The sequence below is a fragment of the Typopeltis vanoorti genome, chromosome 7 (assembly GCF_054136105.1).
Source record: "Typopeltis vanoorti isolate ZY-2024b chromosome 7, IOZ_Tvanoo_1.0, whole genome shotgun sequence".
Lineage (NCBI taxonomy): Eukaryota > Metazoa > Arthropoda > Arachnida > Uropygi > Thelyphonidae > Typopeltis > Typopeltis vanoorti.
The window spans coordinates 30705531-30726017 of record NC_143555.1 but is presented as its reverse complement, the minus strand read 5'-3'; the positions used below and the strand labels follow the sequence as shown (position 1 = coordinate 30726017).

Here is a 20487-nt window from a genome sequence, read left to right as displayed (position 1 = left end):
CGAAGGCAGTGGTCTGTGTGTGCAAATTAGCACGTGCCACATGGTTAAGGAAGCCGCCAAAGTTATAAAAATCAGTACATTTGACAGGCTCTACCCACGGCAGGCCACTGATTTGTGGATGATGCGAACTTACTGATCTTCAAGCGAATCCTACAGAGCTGTGCAGTCAGTTTTAACAAATGTACTTGGAAGTACGAAGCAAGTATAAACCTTAAAAACTGGAAGAAATGCCAAGTAGACGGAAGATGAGTTTCAGAAAGAAACTCCTCTTTGCTGTTCTGATCCTGATGGTATCCACTCACTCGTGCCTAAAACTTACTCCAGAATTAACACCTTCACATTTCTCAAATCTTTCATATTCTTTTGAATCAACCTTAGAAATATAGAAGCAAACCAGCAAATTATTGTTCTACTGCCTTTACCTTAGTTCTCGCAGAAACAGCGAATAATTTCACTACCTGGTAGGCAATTGATTAGTGACCATTAATATGAATTTAGCCACTCTCGATCCACAATCTCTTACCATCACCAACCTTTCGAAGCATGCCACGAAAAGATCAGAATTCACTCATGTGGTAGTCTTACACTCGCCATCATCTCTTTTCAGTCATACTGGCCACTATCAACGACTCCACTTTGCTCTAAGCACACTAGTTAACATTCACTGCCAAGCTTCCACCCTACCGATCGAACTTTTCTTCCTCCTCGTGCATTCCACTTATATTTGTTCTTTGCTTTCATCGCGCTGTTTTTCCTCAAGGATTGCAACACCTCAATTACTTAAGTAATATTTAAACAGGTTCTATTTTCCTTTGAACACGCGAAACTGATGCGTTTTAGTTTTGTAATCTAGCGTGTTTGGGTGTTGATATAAATAAGTATTCGTGTACGACACGAAATGGTTAGCTGTGAAGTTCTTTCTCTTCATTATTTTTTCATAATTGGGTTGCGAAAAATAATAATGAACTATTTGAAGCATAAACACCATGCTTTAGTGAAGTTACTTTCTTTTTTGGCAACAATAAATAAGTTAAAAATCAGACTTTTTTTTAAAGAAAAATAAGTAATGTTGAAGTATACTGATGATGAAAATCAGTGAAAATTGTGTTTGTAATGAACACTAAGTGAATGGAAACTTTTTATTTACTTTATCGATGCATTTCTCGTTGGAGGTTTGGCTGTGCAATGTTAAACTCCTTTGCTTAGCATTTTCAAATCGCAGCGGTTGCAAATAACAGTCATGATAAAGGGTCGGGCCCAATGGCCAAGTCAAATTTCCATGGCTCGCCGGCTAGGAGTGACGCCATTATCAACCAACTAGAGACCGAATGAAGTGCTTTGGTGGAATGGCATTTAATGAGGGAAATTGTCACAATTTGGCTTTTTAGTAAAACTGGATAATAATGCATACCGTTTTACATATGTTAAAATACGTTACTCGCTGTGACTTGTGCCAGTGATGTACAACGTAGTGTTACACTGTAGTACGAAGTCTGATCGCTCCTTGAATATTAATCGTGGCTAATGAACAGAATCGCTTATCTTCATTGAAGAGACAGTTATATCAATGACCTCGTGATTTAGATACTTTTATGTTTAAGATTGATCAGGAATAAATATCAAAAATATTCAAGTTGAACTTTTAATGTAAACATACGATCAATGCGAATTTAGCTGATGACAGGAGAAAGGAAGAAATCATAGGCGGAACTCCTTGAGTTCTCTGGCAATGGTAAGAAATAGTGAAGAGGAAAATCATCACCACGGCAAACTAGTGAACGAGTAAACAGAAAACTTGCGATCATCTCTACTGCAATGGACGTCGATCACGCGATCGTAGTTTTATAAGCCTTCATCCTAGACATAAAAACAAAGCAACTTTACTGAAATCAGAAATTTCAAAACAATATCGAATTCAAATTTTTAGCCTCTTTTTTACATTTCTGTGCGACTGATTTTCACTCTCACAAGAAGAAAATCTCAAATTGAATGAGTTAAATAGGTTATTCATTAAATAACCTATTTAACTCATTCATGCTCGCAGTCTGAATGAATGCTTGTTATACATTCTGTTATAATTTTATGAAAGTTTTCAGAGTTCATTGTATGGAACTATTCGCTTTATTAATAACTGATTTTTTACCCAGACAGTTTTTTTTTTTTTTTTTTGAGGAAATGCACAAACTCATCACAAGCAGCTGGCATATAAAAATATTCTTTCTGGAATTTTTGCATAAACCGAGTCGATTACACAAAGTTCCAATCTATAGTTCTGCTGATAATTAAAAACTGATAATTGAACGGAGATATTTTTAAGTTAACGAGCTTAAGATTTATGTCCACCAACTTCCATCTCTTTCCAGTATCACAAAAGGCATTTATACAAACGAACAGGATAATACAAATGAGTTCAGTTGGCTGTATAAATACTTATATTTATTACTACTTATTATATAATTGAGAAACCATGCTCCAGAGACCAAACATGAAACGCGTTTCGAGGTACTTCAGACCTAATAAGGAGGTGTGTGTATGTGTGTTGGGGGGGGGATCTCTCACAAACAATCATGATCACGGTGAATTCAGACCCACAACGCGTTAGTTGGAGTACGACTACGCTTACCACTCAAATTACTACCAGCTGTTTTGAACCATATTTAAAACTTTTTCTGAACTCTCACGAGGGATCACTGCAACGCGTGCGTCAAAAGTAATTTCCTTCCGTAGTAATACACAAAAATGTTCAAACGCACCTATATTGTTATGCATTACATTTCCTACTTGGTATAAATAACGTTTTACAGAAAACAAGAGGAAGATCTGAAGATGAAGATTCATGTTCATAATGCAGTATCACAATAAACTAACAGAGTACGAAACAAACAAGCCAAAGAAAAACTGATTACTGAGTAGTTTACATAATGTTTTCTACTTTTATCAGAGGTTTTCTTGAAACAACTCTACGGAATATTTCTTGGACGTGTAGTAGTAGGTTTTTGCGAAAATTTTTCCAATAATCCCAAACCGCACCATGGAAACAACAGCTGGAGTATAATTATCTCTACCCAGGCCATCGATCATTCTTTTCTGAACTTTTCTATTCGTTTTCACGCGAATACGTTGCAGGGAATCGTGGAAACACACCGTTTTGCGCGGTCGATTTTTATCGAGTTGGTATAATCTCTTTGCATTCCTTTTAAATGGAATTAAACAAGAAAACAGAACTGGTTGCTATGGAAATAAAATCACGTGTTCGTGTGAATGGAGCATTGTTTTCATACCAAGAATATCTCGCCCCCCACGATTACACTTTTACGAAAAAATAAATTAAAATGTTTCGCATACGAAAAAGTTTAAAACTTTTAAAAATACAGTGAATATTATTATGGCAGTTTTCGATATTTTGGAATTCGGCTGAAGAGAATCAGCATTTCAACTCAACAATCGTCGGCTTGCCTTTGTTATTGAGTAGCGCAATCTTTTGATCTCAAGCACTAACCATATGCGAGGCCGTAAGTAACGATAGCGAATAGTACATTCTTTGTAAGGCATACCCATTTTCAGTATTTTTAAATCATGGTGATCTTATGATTCCGAAATGATAAAAGGACAAGCAATAATGAAACTTTTTTTTTAAATTTAATTACAGAAGCATTGTCGCTAAAGATTCAAATATATCGTGTGACGAAGATGAGCGCGTAAATAACGTTGATAATTATAACTTAAACGTATTCAATTTATAAATAATGTGAGCAATTCTTAGTTTCCGAAATTCCCCGCATAGACCACGATTTTTTAACTTTAATTTTGGGGAAAAAAGTGCGAGTTAGGTATATTCGAGTAAATACAGTAAGAAAAAATTCCACAGAAACAGCGCATTTCCTGATAAACTCTTGATCACATTATTCTTTACATCGAGAATGTGGAGTACATAATACCAAGTTCGTGTACCTTCAAATCTCACCTTGGTATCTTGTATCATTCCCAGCTGAGTTGTAGGGTAGCCACTAATAACCAGATCAAGATAAGATAAGGAATCGTGACGTGATTAGTTGTTCATCTGATGACGGCATTGTGTGTGTGACGTCATGGATTTGGAATGTTTGGAATTTCCATGTGGGTATATGTGTCAATGGCTTCAGTTCTTGTGTTTTGGTTCGAGTATGGAATTATGGGTGATGGTAGAGATAAGGAATCGTGTCGTGATTGATGGGACACTTAACCAGATCAAGAACAAAATAAGATAAGGAATCGTGTCGTGGGTCTGTGTTGTTTTCAGATGTAGATAAGTGACGTCATTTGTTAGTTGTAAATAAGTGACGTTATTGTTTTGAATGGAAAGGAAGATATATTAGTGGATAAATAAATCGTGCCGTGATTGGTGGGACACTTCTCACCAGATCAAGATAAGCTGGACAACCAATCACGTCACGATTCCTTATCTTATCTTGATCTAGTTATTAGTGACTACCCTACTACTCAGCTGGATGATAAATAATGACAATGCTTTTCAATACTCCTACTACATTCACTTTCATACTGTCTCCATTAACCAACTGGAGAAACCGGAATACGGCTCTAACTTCATGTTAGTCACACTTGCACCAGCCTCTCAGATTATAGATTATTATATAATTATTTTGACCCTTTTAATATCGGGTATGTCAAGCTTCGCTGATACGATGTTTAATCAAAATGTTTCCGAAGTTATCGTCAGACTGCCGGTGGGTGAAAAAGTTTTCCTGTGTGTGTGCACGGAGAGTAGAATTGTATGACGTGTATGTTACAGGATTAAAACCTCAAACTGATTATTACTGATCTTAATCGCGTGCTGAAGTAATTTGCGGCCTGATTATTTGCTTTCAGTATACCTCCCCGTTTAACATCGTCATTTCCTAGGTGAAGAAGTTACACACCGGGAAAAGAATTTTTAACTATTTTTATTCAGTTTCTGTGGATGTCTTCCTTTTTGTACCACTCCTCCTATCACGTATTGAAATTTTTTCCCTCTATTCTATAAAATTCGTTCAACTTATATTTCTCATAGCTCCTCTTTTCCACTTACTTTAACCAGCAATTCCTTAATATATATCGCAGCATTCGCTATCCCGTTGCACTAATATCAGCCTATTTATTTTTATCTACAATCTCCTGAACCCCCCGGTGAGTGGAATGGCACACTACTGGGGACAGCAGATGCCACTGGATCAAGTCCTCTTTATAAAGAAACAACACTCCCCATTGCTTCTTGTCAGTGTCCTTCCCGACAAAGCCCTTCGCATTACCTTTGCTGTATGTCCCCATAAACTTAACTCCCTCCGCGTCCACCACCATAACTAGACCTCTAGCATCAGTCTCGAGAACTGCAGTCCTACTCACATAAGACATGCGAGCTAGCATGTCTTCAAATCTGGTCACTCCATGTTAGAATCTTACTGTGTATCTTAGCCATTTTTCGAATTTTGTATCACCAACAAACGCTATATCTCCCTTCAAATTCTCCGAGTAGTATTATTGTTAATATAAGAATCGAATAGCAGTGGTTCAAGGACAGAACTTGCGGCACCCTATTTGTCAAACTAATTTTCTTTAACTGTTCTCTTTTCGCCAAGACTTGATATCAGAAAGCAACCGCTTTCCATGCTAAATTATTACAAGCTTCCTGCTATCTTAATCATGAAGTTTATTTTTCATGAAGCAATCTGCAATACTCTGCCAACACCTTGCAAAATTACTAATAACAATGCTCCTTCACTGTGATAATCCAACTCAGCTAAAACGCAATCAGATTATTTCACAAGCTTTCTCTTCATCTCATAAACTTTCATATCTGCTTATTACTCGGGTCAGGTCATAACGATGTTTTCCGCTTCTAAGACCCATTCCACAAATATTATCGGGCCTGTAATTTTCTAACCTGCTAGTATACTTGTGCAGTGGAACTCTTACCCTTTTTCTATTCCTTTTCTGCTGTAACAGAATTGAAACTAAATTAAGTACGTTAAAGATACTATCAATTGCTTTATAAACGTGTGCGTTGATAACCTCTTAATCACATTATTCTTTACATCGAGAATGGGGAATACGTAAGACCAAGCTCGTGTACCTTCAATCTCTCCTTAGTATCTTGTATCATTTTCAGTTGGATGATATATATAAAATGACAAAGTTTTTCAATACTTATACTACATTCACTTTCATACTGTCTCCATTAACCAACCGTATCCTTACATAATCATTACTTTTTCTTATGTGGCAAGGTATCTAATTTCCAAGAATTCTGGCATTATAACAGATATTCGATAATTTACAGGCTATCGTATTCTAACAGATATTCGACACTTACAGGCTATCATATATCTACGATAGCCTGTAAGTGTCAAAATACATTTTCATGTATTTAATATTATCTTATCTCCATCCTTCTTAATGAACCTTGAGTGAACAACATTCCTGAGGAAGTGGCAATGCGTGATCGTAAAGGAAAAAAATCATGCCATGAGATCAAATAAGACCTTCACGACTGCATGGAGGTACCTCATTAATGATAGTATATAAAACGTGTCTTTTTGGGGAGGGGAAACCTAAAACGAAGACATAACTGGTGTATCGTTTCATGGAATAAACTCTGTATACTTTAAGTAGGAATTGACTCAAACACTTATGACTTATCGCTGCCCAACGCTTGAGTAAGTCTTATATTTCTCTCAGTAATGGCTTTATGTGTGGGGTAGGTAATAAGCCAGGTAACTTCAGCATAAACCTCGTCAACAATAGCAAAGCGTTTCCCAAGGAGTTCGTGTCAAGTGCGAGGAATAAGGAAACACTTGCAATACAAACATTTTCATAAGAGCAAATGTGGCTTCGCAATTATCATACAAAATTCTGTGTATCCGACGGGTTATTCTTCTATGTTTAATATTTTGTGGAACACCAGAAATAGAAAATTAGCCTAGAACGTTTTTTTTTTTTTTTTTTTTATTCACAGCAAGGCTTACAACCGACACGATCGTGGACGTTATTACATCATTATACTGGTCTTGCATGCACGCAACTCGGGCTGCGTTTCTGATATAATGAAAATAATTCTTGTTATTAAACAATGTTTAAGCCACATTAAGCAAGTTGCCATGAGAGCAAGTCGCCATCTGGAAAATACACAAAATTTCCAAGTCAGAATGCTTGATATAGTTGGACCTGATGCATAATATTAAGATTTTACGACAATTAGTAAATTACGCCACCTGGTGGGAATGAAAAACCAAGTTTTTTTCCGTTTTTACGGCTATTACTTTTGAATCGCGCGGGCAAAATTCTTTTCTCTTTCCTTTATTACCACTCATATGAGTTAACACCTTAAATTGATTCAAGGGTGCGTTCTCTTATGCGTCGATACTCAAACCTCTCGTTTATATTTTAGTAATGCTATAAATTCTCCCGAATCAGGGGGTTCTGGTTCTGGAAAATCCACAATTCGGGGCTTAAAGAACCAGAAAGGTGCGCGTGACATGCATTTTTATTAGTGGGAAAAATTGAGATTCTATTGTAGCTCATTTTCCTTTATCTTGTAAACAAACTGTGTAATTGTTATTTGTGATCGCGATAGGATAGGAAAGTATTAAGGCGAAAAAACAAGAAATGCTGTTTTCGTCTTTTTTTTTCTTTAAGTATTTGGCACGACGTCTGAATTCAAATTCTGACTGATGCTCTCTCTCGCAGCTAAATCAGGAGTATAAAATAGGCTAATAGATCTTTTAATACACATCGAATAGCTTCTTTTCGTACTTTTCAAACTCACTAGTGCAATAATTGATAATAAGAGTACTGTTTCCTAAAATTATAATTAGGAAATTATATATATTGTTCGACACCTCCAGGGAGTCCTGGAGGTGTCAAATAATATAAAAAAGGTACTCATATATAAAACTCTAATAAAAATATCAAAAGGTACTCATAAGTACAAAGCATTTGTAAGAATACTGTTTATATAGAACAGGATTAAATGCAGGTTATAAATTTAGGTAATTTATATTCTGTAAAAATGATTTTATGTTAATCAAATTATTTTTATGACAATTAACTGAAATAAGTTATGGTTTGTTAAATTCCAAAAAAATAAAAAAACATTTATTCACACCTTACTAAAATCGACGATATAAATTCGCATTTCTTTCAGAAAATGCATGTGGGTTTGGAATTAAATAGTGGTAGCTGTCTGCTGTATACTCTTGCTGTCAGTCCCCAGATTTACAAAAATGTTAATTAGGACTAAAAGAGATTATCCGCTGTATTTGTATTTATTTTATTTTTTGATTAAACAGCAAATATCATGGGCTCAAAAAAGTTCTAATGGGAGGGGATTGGTTTAATGCGATTAAGTAATTCTATTTTTAAACGAGATCTCACTCCAATTTTGTATTTATTATTAATTATTATTATTATTATTATTATTATTATTATTATCTGGTCTTCCGGATTGCTGAAATGGATTCTCAACTTCTTATTTCATAATTTTCTTGCCTGCAAATAGCACACTTGAAACACTTTATCAAAACTTCTTTACCGACGTTAGAAGTCTCGCTAGCCTGGTTGGTTGTTTGAATGGATAGCGTTCCCGCTCACCATCCAGCAGGTTGTGGATAGAAATACCCATCTATCGCAGGACTTGAAGTGGTTTTAAAAAAGTTCCATGTTTGGTCTAGAACAGGATTCCGAATTATTTCATTCTTAGTTCTTATACGGTACTAAACGTTTATAACCTTTCATAGGGTGAATTCTCATAAGAAAATGAAATATGGGAAAGTCCTGTAACCAGAGGCGAAATGTCAATTACTAAAACGGATTTGCGCTGTATTTTCGGTGAAACGAGCTACGATAGATTCGTCGTTATCCAGGCGTCTAGTTTATCGGAAACTTTCAAATGTCACGTGATAGAAACCGGGAATTCACTACTAAGTTTGGCTAATAGGAAGGTGACAAAGAATAAAATAAAATAAATCCTAAAATTGATGGTATAATGCAAAAGCGCAAAAGGGGAGGTTGCATTGCGATGGCTCAAACGAAAGAAATAAATGATAGAGTATCAATGTATTTATTAATACACAGTACTGAGAGTTTTGGTTAGCCGAGTGGTTTATAGTATCCACTTTTCCTGTCAATAGGCAGCTGCTTCGAATCCACGCTGTGGGTATGGATGTTTACGACTGTAAAGAGGGGTGATGAATTTCAGCTGCCTATATAAAACCGCCACTTTGCTTACTGGAGGTTTGAAGTGCCTTGAAAAAGTTCCACGTTTGGTTTCTAGCGCAGTTCCTGGACTATAAAAAATAAAATACAAAAATCAGTAAAATGATAAAATTCCTTAGCCTACCCACGGTTCCAAGTATGATATCATGGGTAGATCTACAACCACAGATTTTATAACAGTAATTTCAAAGAAACAGAATCTCACTGAATGTGAAAATTGGAGAAATTAACCGTAGATAGTTTCGGTAACATTTTAAAAGCGAAAAGATATTAAGGCGCGCGTCAGTGGTTTCAAGACTGGTGAGAGTACTCTGCATGACGCACTTTTACTTCAAAGGAATGAAACAAAGAATTTAGAAGTTCCTTAAAGCTTTACAGATTTCGCCAAATCTTTGAACAGCATTAATAATGAATAAATATTAGATTACAAGCTATGGAATTGAATTCCTAATAAACATCTGGGGGAATGTATGAATGTGTAGTAACACCATTTTTGCTTTCTTTAGGAAGTAAAAGGTGTTGTTACACCTGATATCTTAAGAATGTAGAATTCTCAGCTATCGTGGTGTAACATGAAGAGAAATAAATTAAAAACCCTGCATAAAAGCTAATAGCTAATTTAAATGAATTATTTAAAAGAAAAGGAAATATTCTTGCATCCAATAAAATATAAAGGTGTTTGGTTGAACTAACTAACAAAAAGAAAGAATATATTAATGTTCAAAAGACATTATTAATGTATTAATGTTCAAAAGACATATTTCGGTGATTACACCACATTTTTTTATTATTCAGTTCTATAAAACACTGAAATAATAGTTCCCGACAAGTTTCGTAAATCGTAGGATTTACATCCTCAGGGGGTAAATAGTATAACTTAAAGTTTAAACAAGAGAATTAATAAAGTTATACTATTTACCCCCTGAAGATGTAAATCCTACGATTTACGAAACTTGTCGGGAACTATTATTTCAGTGTTTTATAGAACTGAATAATAAAAAAATGTGGTGTAATCACCGAAATATGTCTTTTGAACCAATTAGCCACAGAAGTTTATGCCTGCAAATATATTAATGTTGTAATAATATGATATAAAAGAGAAAATTTAACTAAATAAGACAGAAAAGGATTATTCATAAAATATGGTATGTGAGAGGCTAGAGATTAAAATATTAAGTAAATTCATAGAGAAAATTTGAAAGGGGATTAAGTTAGAGGCTAGCACAAGAAAAACAACAGAAAATCGCTTAGGGCCGATTCCCGGATTGAGACATCGTCCGGCTCGCCGACCAAAGGACGTTCGGCAGAAAAACGCCACCCTAATTGGTCGGTGAAGTAAAAACAAGAAGGGAGCGAAGAAAAGTTAAAAAAGGTGCCGTTAGAAGAGCAGGTATAAAAGGGTTAGAAACCCCCCCACGAGGTTTTTTGGTTTTTGTTTTGGTTCTGTTCCCGAGGAGTTCTCTATGAGCTCCGTGGCATAGGTTTCACGCGGTTTTCCTGAGTGGAGATTGGGGTTATATCTCCGTTGTCACAACATGGAAACAAAAGTGAGCGGGATTTCGATTCCGGATTTCTTATGTAAGAAGCGAAGAATGCCATAGAGTCAAAGAAAAGGAAACATATTCTTTGTGTTTCAACTTCAGTGACAACCACGAGAAAGGGAAAGCTGTAAAGATATCGATATCCACGTCGCGAGTTGCACAGCCGTCATATAGATGATTCAAAGTGTGTCCTGATTACGAAAGTTTAAGACCGTGTAAGCATAGTTCAATTCCAAAGGGAACGTAGGAGTAGCAGATTATCAGAGAAGTTATACCAAGCTAGTTCAATCAGAAAAAGGTAAAGGCCCATATGAAAAACTCAAGAAAGAAGGGTACTGTAAAATATATCTAATGTTAACAAAAATTTGTCTGTAATAGGTATCATTATTCTAATACGGAACTGTTGAAGTGACCAAGGAAAATTTATACTAGGACTTTAGTATCTGACAGAATATAATGAAAGTAAGCTTGCTAATGAATATTATTAAGTAATTACGTGTCCTGAGCTGAGAATTTTGCATGTCTATTGCAATGTATAGGAAAGTTGAAATGCCATAGTTGTGTGTTAGTGCAGAAAAAGGTTTAGTTAATCTACTTAAGTTTGAATAGTTAAATAGTGTGAATTAATCTTATTTGTCCATGTCAAATGAATTTATGTGTTGAATTGTTATGGCGGCATGATCGTAATACCCATTATAGGATCATGGCCTAATTACTTGTAATAAGCTAATGTTAGTTTGTAAGTATTTAGTTTAGCATTAAATTGAGTAATCACAAAAATTGAATTGTACCATGTTAGGGAATTTAATAAACCTTTTGTCCAATGATAAAACAGTGTCTGAAATTGCTGTCCAATGCACCACTTGAAAAATTACGAACCTAATCACGCGGGAAATTAATGTGTTAAGAAACGAGATAAAGTGTCACGACTGCAACATAGTTACACTTTCTGACATATTTTAGTTCTTTCTCCTTGTTTTTTGTATATAATATCTCAAATTAAATATCCCAAAAGGCGCAGTATAAATACATATTAGGGGTACTAAGGGGAGAAATAACTTAAGTATTAGTAAAAATTTTTGGTGATATCTCGAGCATAGATAATAGTAGAACATAGATAAGAGGAAAATACTAGATAGAATATAAATCACAAATTGGGACACAACAGTGTGTTATTGCACAGCAAGCACACAGGAATGTTTGAGGTAATGACTGGTGTGGGAGAGTTGTGTGATTTACGTTTTAGCATAGCTATAATCTAATCGTGAGTAGATTATTAAAGTCTATAAGGAGAGGAATAACATGGTATCTCATATCATGGGGGGGGGTACATGTAGAAGGGTTTCTCAACGGGGCGAAAATTAGTTTTGGTCATGCAATGAATATTTGTACTCGCTCAAGCCAGCAACGTAACACTGCAAGACGAAAGATGACGGACATACATAACAAATGAGGGAAGAATATACGCTTAGTTTTTTTTATTATTATTATTGTGAAAAAAATAATGGAATATCTCTTTGAGGCATGCTGTATGGTATGATTCATTGGTATAATATTCATTACATAAAGATATACTGCTTTTTATATATGTTCATATGTCATCCAATAAGAACGAGAAAACCTCTAGCCCTGATACGGTCTTCCTCGTCCGTATTTGATTTCATTATTGAAACCTAAAGAAAAAATCGCAGTAAAGCCTTGTTGGTATAGGAATAAAACTGAATAAAAAATTCCTTTAGCGGAGATTACTAATGAAGATGTAAAGAAAGGAACTTTGATATAAGATGAAATCTTATATCAGAATATAAGATGTCATCTTAGATTTAGTATATCATCGAAGCAGGACAGCTAAAATGTTGCATTTAAATATGAATTAAACATAAGTTCTTAAATGGAACAAAAATGCCGTGAAAATACAAAATATGCGTTGGTACTAACACTAATGTTACATATTACGCGTGTTTGGAATTGCAATCAAAACGTTACGAGGCCGATGGATTATATCTTAACTGCGTGTGTTCTGCGACTGATTTGTGAATTCTGAGGAAGAAAAACTTGGGGGTTTGAAAGGGAGAAAACATAAATCAATGGACAACATCTTATTGACTGCTCACAAAGATGGTGAAAATTGCTTTAATTTGACAATATATCAGAAGCTGAAAGTGTTTTCTCCTACACCTATTCTCTAGTACTTAATTGCTATAGCAGTCTCCTAATTTCTTCCTTATGCACTCGTGTTAGAGATCAGTAACCTCTAACAGTGGCGCAACAAGATAGTGGTTAAACACGTTCGTGGAATGGAAGAGTTATCTATACAGGAAGCATTTTTTAAAACAACGCAGGCACAAATAAGCTGACTTCACAAACAGAACAGGAAACTTAAAACAACAATTACAGCTCTTGCATATTGTTGAAAGATCCTGAAGGTTATAATTATTGGCTCATAGAATAATGAAAGGGAATGGATTTCTTCAATTTAACTGTAGCAATTGTGGGTGGTTCCCACTTTTCAAAGGAAAAGTGGGAAGTGTACATCGAGTCCCAAATGCCCTAGTAGTAGAAAGTAGTGCCTACACCAAAAATAAGAGATCCGCGCTGTTTTTAGCCGGCTGCTTTATTAGTGACTTGAAGTAGTCCATTTCGAATTAATTAAAAAAAATACATATAGAAAAATCTACCAATTATCAAGTTAAAAAAGGTCTTCCATACAGCTTGTATCGAAGACCAAGCTTTTAGTATTAAATGAAGCAAACATAATATTGCATCGGCATTGGAAAACTAGATGCTCAAGAGAAAAACACTGTCAAGTAGTAAGGCACAGTAAAAGATGTAATAAAGTAGTAAATGTATTTCTTTTGAGTGAACAAAACCGCCATGTTTCCATTAAAGTTATAATATTGCTACTTACAAACAAGGATGTGATGTTTTTACTATTTGAATTCCGCGTACGAAAGGTTATAAGTAGAGAAGGGCAAGAGAATTCGGAAACGCTGTTCTATGCACCAAACAGAACTTTTTTGCATCATTTCGGCCTTCAACAAATAGGGTGGAGATACATTACCTACAGGCTCATGAAACATCGATGACCACTCTGGACTTTAAACCCGCAGCCTAGTACGGTGGTGGCGAACCTTTTTATGTCCTCGTGCGAAAAGTTTACAAATCGAGTTGCTGACGTGCCGGCGCGCGCCAAAAATTTATAAATCAATTTGCTGACGTGCCGGGCACGTCAGCAACTAATTAATACAACACTAATTAATTAACATTAATTAATACATTAATTGTAGAATTTTATTGAGACAAGTTTAAAAATTAATATAGAATTTCATAATGAACACATTACAATGTGTAATTTGACACACACATTGTCGTATACAAATTAATAATAACATATTTTCAATTTATTAATTTATCAATATATCAATAAGATTTTTGATGTTGTACGTTAGAAGCCAAATGCTTTATATCAGGTTCATATTTTGTCACTTTTAATAATACACACGCGGAACCAGATTCATCAGTCATTCTATTTCTTAAACTGTCTTTTATACTCGTAAAATTCATTTCGAAAAATAATGACTCAAGTAGAGGAGAAAATTTATAATATAGCCATCGCTAGTTTTTTTAAACAACGAAAGGTTTCAGGAATGGTATTCCAAGTTGTTAAAAAAAACTTTTTTTTCCATTATTTTCCACTATTTCCAAGTCATTTCTCAAATCGACAAACTTTTGTTTCCATATAGAACTAGATTGAAAATCAATTAGTTCCATTTCCATACCTTCCAAATTCAGCCACTCGAAAATCTCCAAATTGAGTTTATATGTTGATGTTGTGTCCAGATGCAAAATAAATATTGATGTCTCTGCAAATTGTCTGAACTGCGTAAATATTGAAGAAAATTCGTTGATTATCGACTGAATAACTGTAGAAAACTCTTTTGTCAATTTAACTTGATCTGTTTTTTCATGGGATTCTAGATCTGCAAAGACTTTTTTGTATTTGGAAAATATCGGAAGGTATTGGAAATGACGTCACGATTAAAAATTGATAATTTAGCTTCGAATGCTTTGATTAAATTAAACATGACAATAATTGTCTTGTTAACACCTTGCAGTTTAACATTTAATTCATTTAAATGTAAACACAAATCAGTAAAAACATTAATTTCGAAAGCCATTCGACGTTCATTAATTGATTGTATTTTTCAATGATTTTCTCATTATGTAAGAAAAGTCTGACTTCATCTAAACACTCAACAAATCTTTGAAGAACTTTCCCACGACTTAACCATCGGACGTTGTTGTACATAAGTAAACCATTGTACACCGAGTTTACCTCACTTAATTCTATAAATTTTCGTTTATTTAAAGCGCGTGCCGATATAAAATTGATCAATTTTGTTACAATGCTCATGATATCTTCCAGTGGCTTGAAACTAGCCTTTGTGCATAAAACCTGCTGATGTATAATATAATACAGTGAAAACCCAGAACTGAATGTCCAATATATTTGGTAAATAAATTGACGAACCCATTTTCCTCTCCAGTCATACTGCGAGCACCATCAGTAGTTACTGATACAATTTTGGAGGGATCTATATCTCTTTCAGGAAGTGCATTTACAACTGCGTTGCAAATATGTTCCTTTTGTTGTTGTTGCTAATGATGTTAAACTTATCAATTCTTCTTTGATGTTATTCCCAACACAATAACGAATAAAAATTGCTAAACGAGCTGATCCAGTTATGTCGGTACGCTCATCAAGACAAAGAGAAATTAAACTGTTTTTTGTGATGAGTTATATTTTTAGCCATTTCTATGATTCTATCTTTCACCGTGTTTCTAGCCAAAGGCATATCTTTTATTCTTTGAATAATTTTTTCCTTGTTTTCAAAATCTTCAAAGAGAACTGGTGCGCATTTTAACCATGCTTCTTTTATACATTCCCCATCACTAAACGGTTTCCCGTGTTTAGCAATTACATTCGATGCAAACAAGCTAGCAGCAGTTATATTCGAACGACTGCCGATAAATTTCATTAGGGTTGTTGACTGGATATTCTTATTTTTAATTGGCCGAGCAATAAATTCTCTGTTCGTCCTTGCTTTTCTCAAGGAGCGATTTATGGTTTGTCTCATAATGCCGGTTTACTGACTCTGCACACAAAACGCATATTGCTTTATTGTCTTTATTAATCATGCCATACTCTTCAGTCCACCAGCTTTGGAACTCTCTGCTTGGCTGTTATAATTTTCGTTTATTTTCGCCAGCCATGTTCGGTAGAACTGTGACAAAATAATTCACAACTTAAATCAAATGCATTTTTTATAGTTTCAAAAAAATCAACATTTTATTATATGCCTAAGTTAAATTATCTTTATAATTCCCATTTACAGTAGCAAAAACAAAACAGGGCACATACGCAACAATAATGCACTTGCCGCTGCTTATTTCTGCCTACTGGCGGATGCGCGGTGCGAAATGCATGCGATTAGAAAAGGGAAAAGTCAGGGAATCCTTAGGATCAGTCGTTCTCAATTCTTTTTCTATAGACTGTATTTTTATTTATTCTTACTGTATTAGACGGCTCAGTCCCAACAAACTTACTCGTAAATACCGTTCCCATTTTTTTATTAAAGTTCATACATTAAACTAACGTAAGTATTAATATTATATAAATTAAGTGGATATTAAATCCAACATTATTTCAAAGCCGACAACAGTAACTATAGAATTTTCGTGGGAAATTTGACCAGTGAACTTACGGGAACACACTCGCCGCCATACTACCAGTTGCTCTAGCGGCTAAGGCAACACCTAGTATGGCGGCGAGTCTATTCCCGTAAGATCTCTGGTTAAATTTAGCAAGAAACGTCTATAGTTTCTGTAGTCGGCTTTGAAATAATGTTGGATTTAATATCCACTTAATTTATATAATTTTGTATCGCCGATGTAAAACCTTTTGGCTATTTATTTTAGTAAATAAGTATTAATAATTAATTATGGCATAATCATAAAGAGTATTAATACACTTAATGTGTATTAATACTTGGTGTAGCATGTCGACAAATATAAAAGTACGCATTTTAATTAGTTATCAATCACAGGACTAATGCTACAATATTGTAGTTTCCTCAGGCCAACATCATTAAATTAACTTCTGGTAAGTTTCATTGACATATCCCATTCTGATCACCAAAAATTTATATTATTCAGTATCAAAATTGATTATTGCATTATTAAATTTATTTTAATGATGTTGGTTTGGAAAAAAAACCGGTAGTGAGAAAAATATTTATGCATTGTAGCTCACCATATAAGTCAGCGGAGCAGGGGAAGCAGCAGAAGGATGTCGACTTGTCAGCAAACACTTACCGTCGAATATAACTTGCCCTCGCGTATAACTAGCACCCCTGATTTCACTTTACGAAAAAAGACATTAAAAGGTTTTGCATATATATATATATATATATACCTCCCACACAAAAAACAACACGCCCTCCCCAACAGTCATTATATACTGTAGATGCAAGGGGAAAAAATAGTTTTATTGTATCCCTGAATAGGGTACAGAGGCTTTTGCAGTCTGTGTAATATATTTCTCAACAAATAGTGCAATTAGAGACAGCTGGAATAAAAACGGCGCCTAACCAATGAATCACGTGTACCACCTTTCACAGAAACTACTCTGTATAGGCAAGCAAAACCATATGTTGCACCGGAAACACAGTAACAAACTATTGTTCAATTTCTCAATTACATGAAATAAGTGTCTGTTTGATTGCGTTTGAAATTCTCGATGTCATTATGACAGATCACAGAGGCTAACTTCAAATAAAATTCTACCAGGAATTGAAACATGCCATATAATGCTTGTGCGAGTCCCCCTTCCAGCTCAAACACAAACAAGGCAATAAAAACCAATCATGGGTTGAAATTTTGTGTGAGTTGAGCCCGCCAGTAATGAGCTCTGTCGGAACGATAGTGAATGCTGTTATGACAGTTGGAGATGTAATGAAATTCGGTTGAAGAGAATTAGCATTTCAACTCAAAAATTGTCGGTTCCATTTGTCTTTGGGTCGCGTGATCTTTTGTTAATACCGCACCAATCAAATTCATGTCTTCATAGCTGCTCTCTCCTATAAAACAAAATTTAACTTTTACGTATTGTAACAATTTAAAAAAAGGCTGAATAATTTATAAGCGTATAAAGGATATCACATGTAAATCGTTGACGTGCCAGCAAAATTCTCAGCCGTGCCATAGGTTCGCCACCACTGGCCTATTAGTTTGGGAGAGAATATGATAACCATTCAGGGAAAAAAAAAAGTCATGGGTAATGAAGCCTTAGATTAATAGCTTAATGCTTTATCGATTGAACAATTCGCCTCCTAATACTTGTGCAAAGCTTCTGTAAATTTGTTTAATCTACCTGCTTCTGCAACTTCACGTCAGTTTATTCCAGTAAGCGGCGACTCTTTCATTAAGATGGTTTAAGTGTAAGAGAGAAGCATTTTCAGAGTAAAAATTTAAGTCCCACGGTAAGCAATTCCCCATAATTCAACTTGTTCATTCCCTTATCAGCTTCATGGACTTTTCAAATTCCCTCATATTCGCTTTATGTCTAAACTACTTTACAACTTGAAAATTTTCAAATATCTTCATATGAGTAAACTCATTGCAGTAATCGATCTGGTCGTTCTCCATTGCACCTTCCCAAATATTCATCCTTTCTAAAACTGACTCCAAACTTCAATATCCCATAAAAAAAAACTTAAGTTGTCAATTCGCTCTCCAGCAGGCTGGAGAAGTGAGCATGAAAGTCTTTTGGAAGTAGAATTTCATCTCCTGTAGAACACCACCATCGCTTAGTAGAGGCTTGAAATAGTTCTCTTTTTATGAGATCATTTCGGGATTTAACTTCAGCCCACCCATTGTACTGATTCCTACTAATTCCAAAGTACTATAGGTTTACAACTTTTTCGTAGATGATTCATCTAAAAAATTAGAGTAACAAAACATCATAATGCTTATAGAAAACAGGAAAAGGCCACGCAGATTGGATGATTTAATAACTAATGTTTCGTAATACGAAAAATTAGTCTTGACAAAAAAAACCATAATTTAACAAAATATATGAAATTTAGAAAAAAACAAATATAAACAGGTTTATTTTCCGAGAATGAGGAATAAGGTTTAAAAATCCCATCTAACAACATCCAAATACTAACTGAAAATGTAAATGTTTTTATTACCTAAAACAGAACTCTGTGACAAGGATCACAATGTAGTGTAATATCGTACAGCCGAAGATGTGTCTTTTAATCTAGCACGATATGAGATCAACTCATCAGTCGGACTAATCGTCCGAGTTCAAATGCCGACTGATGTTCTCTGCCAGCTAAATCAGGAGTATAAAAGTGGCTAAACAATCTTTTAATACACATCAAGAGGCTTCATTTCGTACTTTTCAAACTCACTGGTGCAATATTTGATAATAAGAGTACTGTTTACTAAACCTAAAACAAATATATATAAATAAAATAAAACTTCAGTAATTATGCCTTCCACCAACGGAGTGTGATGTCATCTCAAACATTCTAGAAAAAAATATGTACTACATCAAAACACATCAACATATTCACAATCTGCTCATACCGAACAAGATATCAGTACAAGACGGTACCATTACAAACAATTCACAGACAACACTCCCTTTTCCAAAGAACGAGAACTGAACTCATTAGTAAGTTATTGTCCCAATAACTCAATCCTAACAGTAAAACAGGAGATGTTAATTATGAAAAACCGTGGAGTCCGCACCCTGCACTGTCACCTATGAATTAGCCTATGAATATTGCCTTAATATTCGGTAATTTTCCTCAACGTTAACTATTTTTGCCATTATATAGATTGTCAGCCTAAATGGATCAAATGCTTTAAATATGTTCATAACTGCCTTATTTTCGCCAAACTGTGCACATCGGCAGTTTACACTTGAATTTTAAGGCGTAATAATTGACAATCTCTCTATCACTGGCCCTAATGATTCCTGGCAGCAGTCGATCAGTACATGGATACAGTATTTCACTTAAAACTTGCTGCCGTGATTTGATTCCAAATCGACGGATTGGTGCGACTTGTAGAGACCTAGTTAATACTTTTCATATTAATTGCTGCGTTGATATTCGATCGTATGAGTGTTTTCATCTAGATTTCGCAGTAGGCTTAAGACCTAAGTTCATGCACCTCCATTTTCTTCCAAATATGAGTACATTATCATTTAAACCTGGGTATATGCTGACAGTTAAACAATTCCACCTAAGCAAACGTTTTCTTTCCATAATCTCATTTGCTACATATTGATGTCACTTCCTGTTTAGCTAGTTTCCTTACTCTCATTATTCTTCGACTCCACTCAGGCATATTTCCTCCGGATTAGCTTTTAATGCAGTCCTTTTTTCAGGATACCATTCATCCATCTACTCTAACTCGTGTAACACCGGGAATACATTGTTTGCTCTTTCCAAGTATTGTGATTGTTTTGTCGTGTGTTTCTTTCTACTATAGTTACCGATGCTGCGCTGTGTTTACCATAACCTACTCTCTTTCCATACATATTCTTACAGAAAGGATGACCACCACATACATTATTATTATACATACTATTATTATCGCTAAATTAATTATGGGTCAAGTT

General features: G+C 34.9%; 1 protein-coding gene across 1 annotated transcript in view; it reads right to left on the bottom strand.

Moving 5' to 3' along the window:
- The window catches only part of LOC150104552 (alcohol dehydrogenase class-3-like), a 60261-nt gene extending 43689 nt beyond the window's left edge, over window positions 1–16572 (bottom strand). The window contains exons 1-2 of the mRNA XM_090395579.1: window positions 16553–16572; window positions 9260–9317 (exon numbers count right to left, since the gene is read on the bottom strand). Of these exons, the coding sequence (XP_090251705.1) occupies window positions 9260–9317; window positions 16553–16572 (78 nt within the window). The remainder of the gene's footprint in view (window positions 1–9259; window positions 9318–16552) is intronic.
- Between the last annotated feature and the right edge of the window lie 3915 nt (window positions 16573–20487).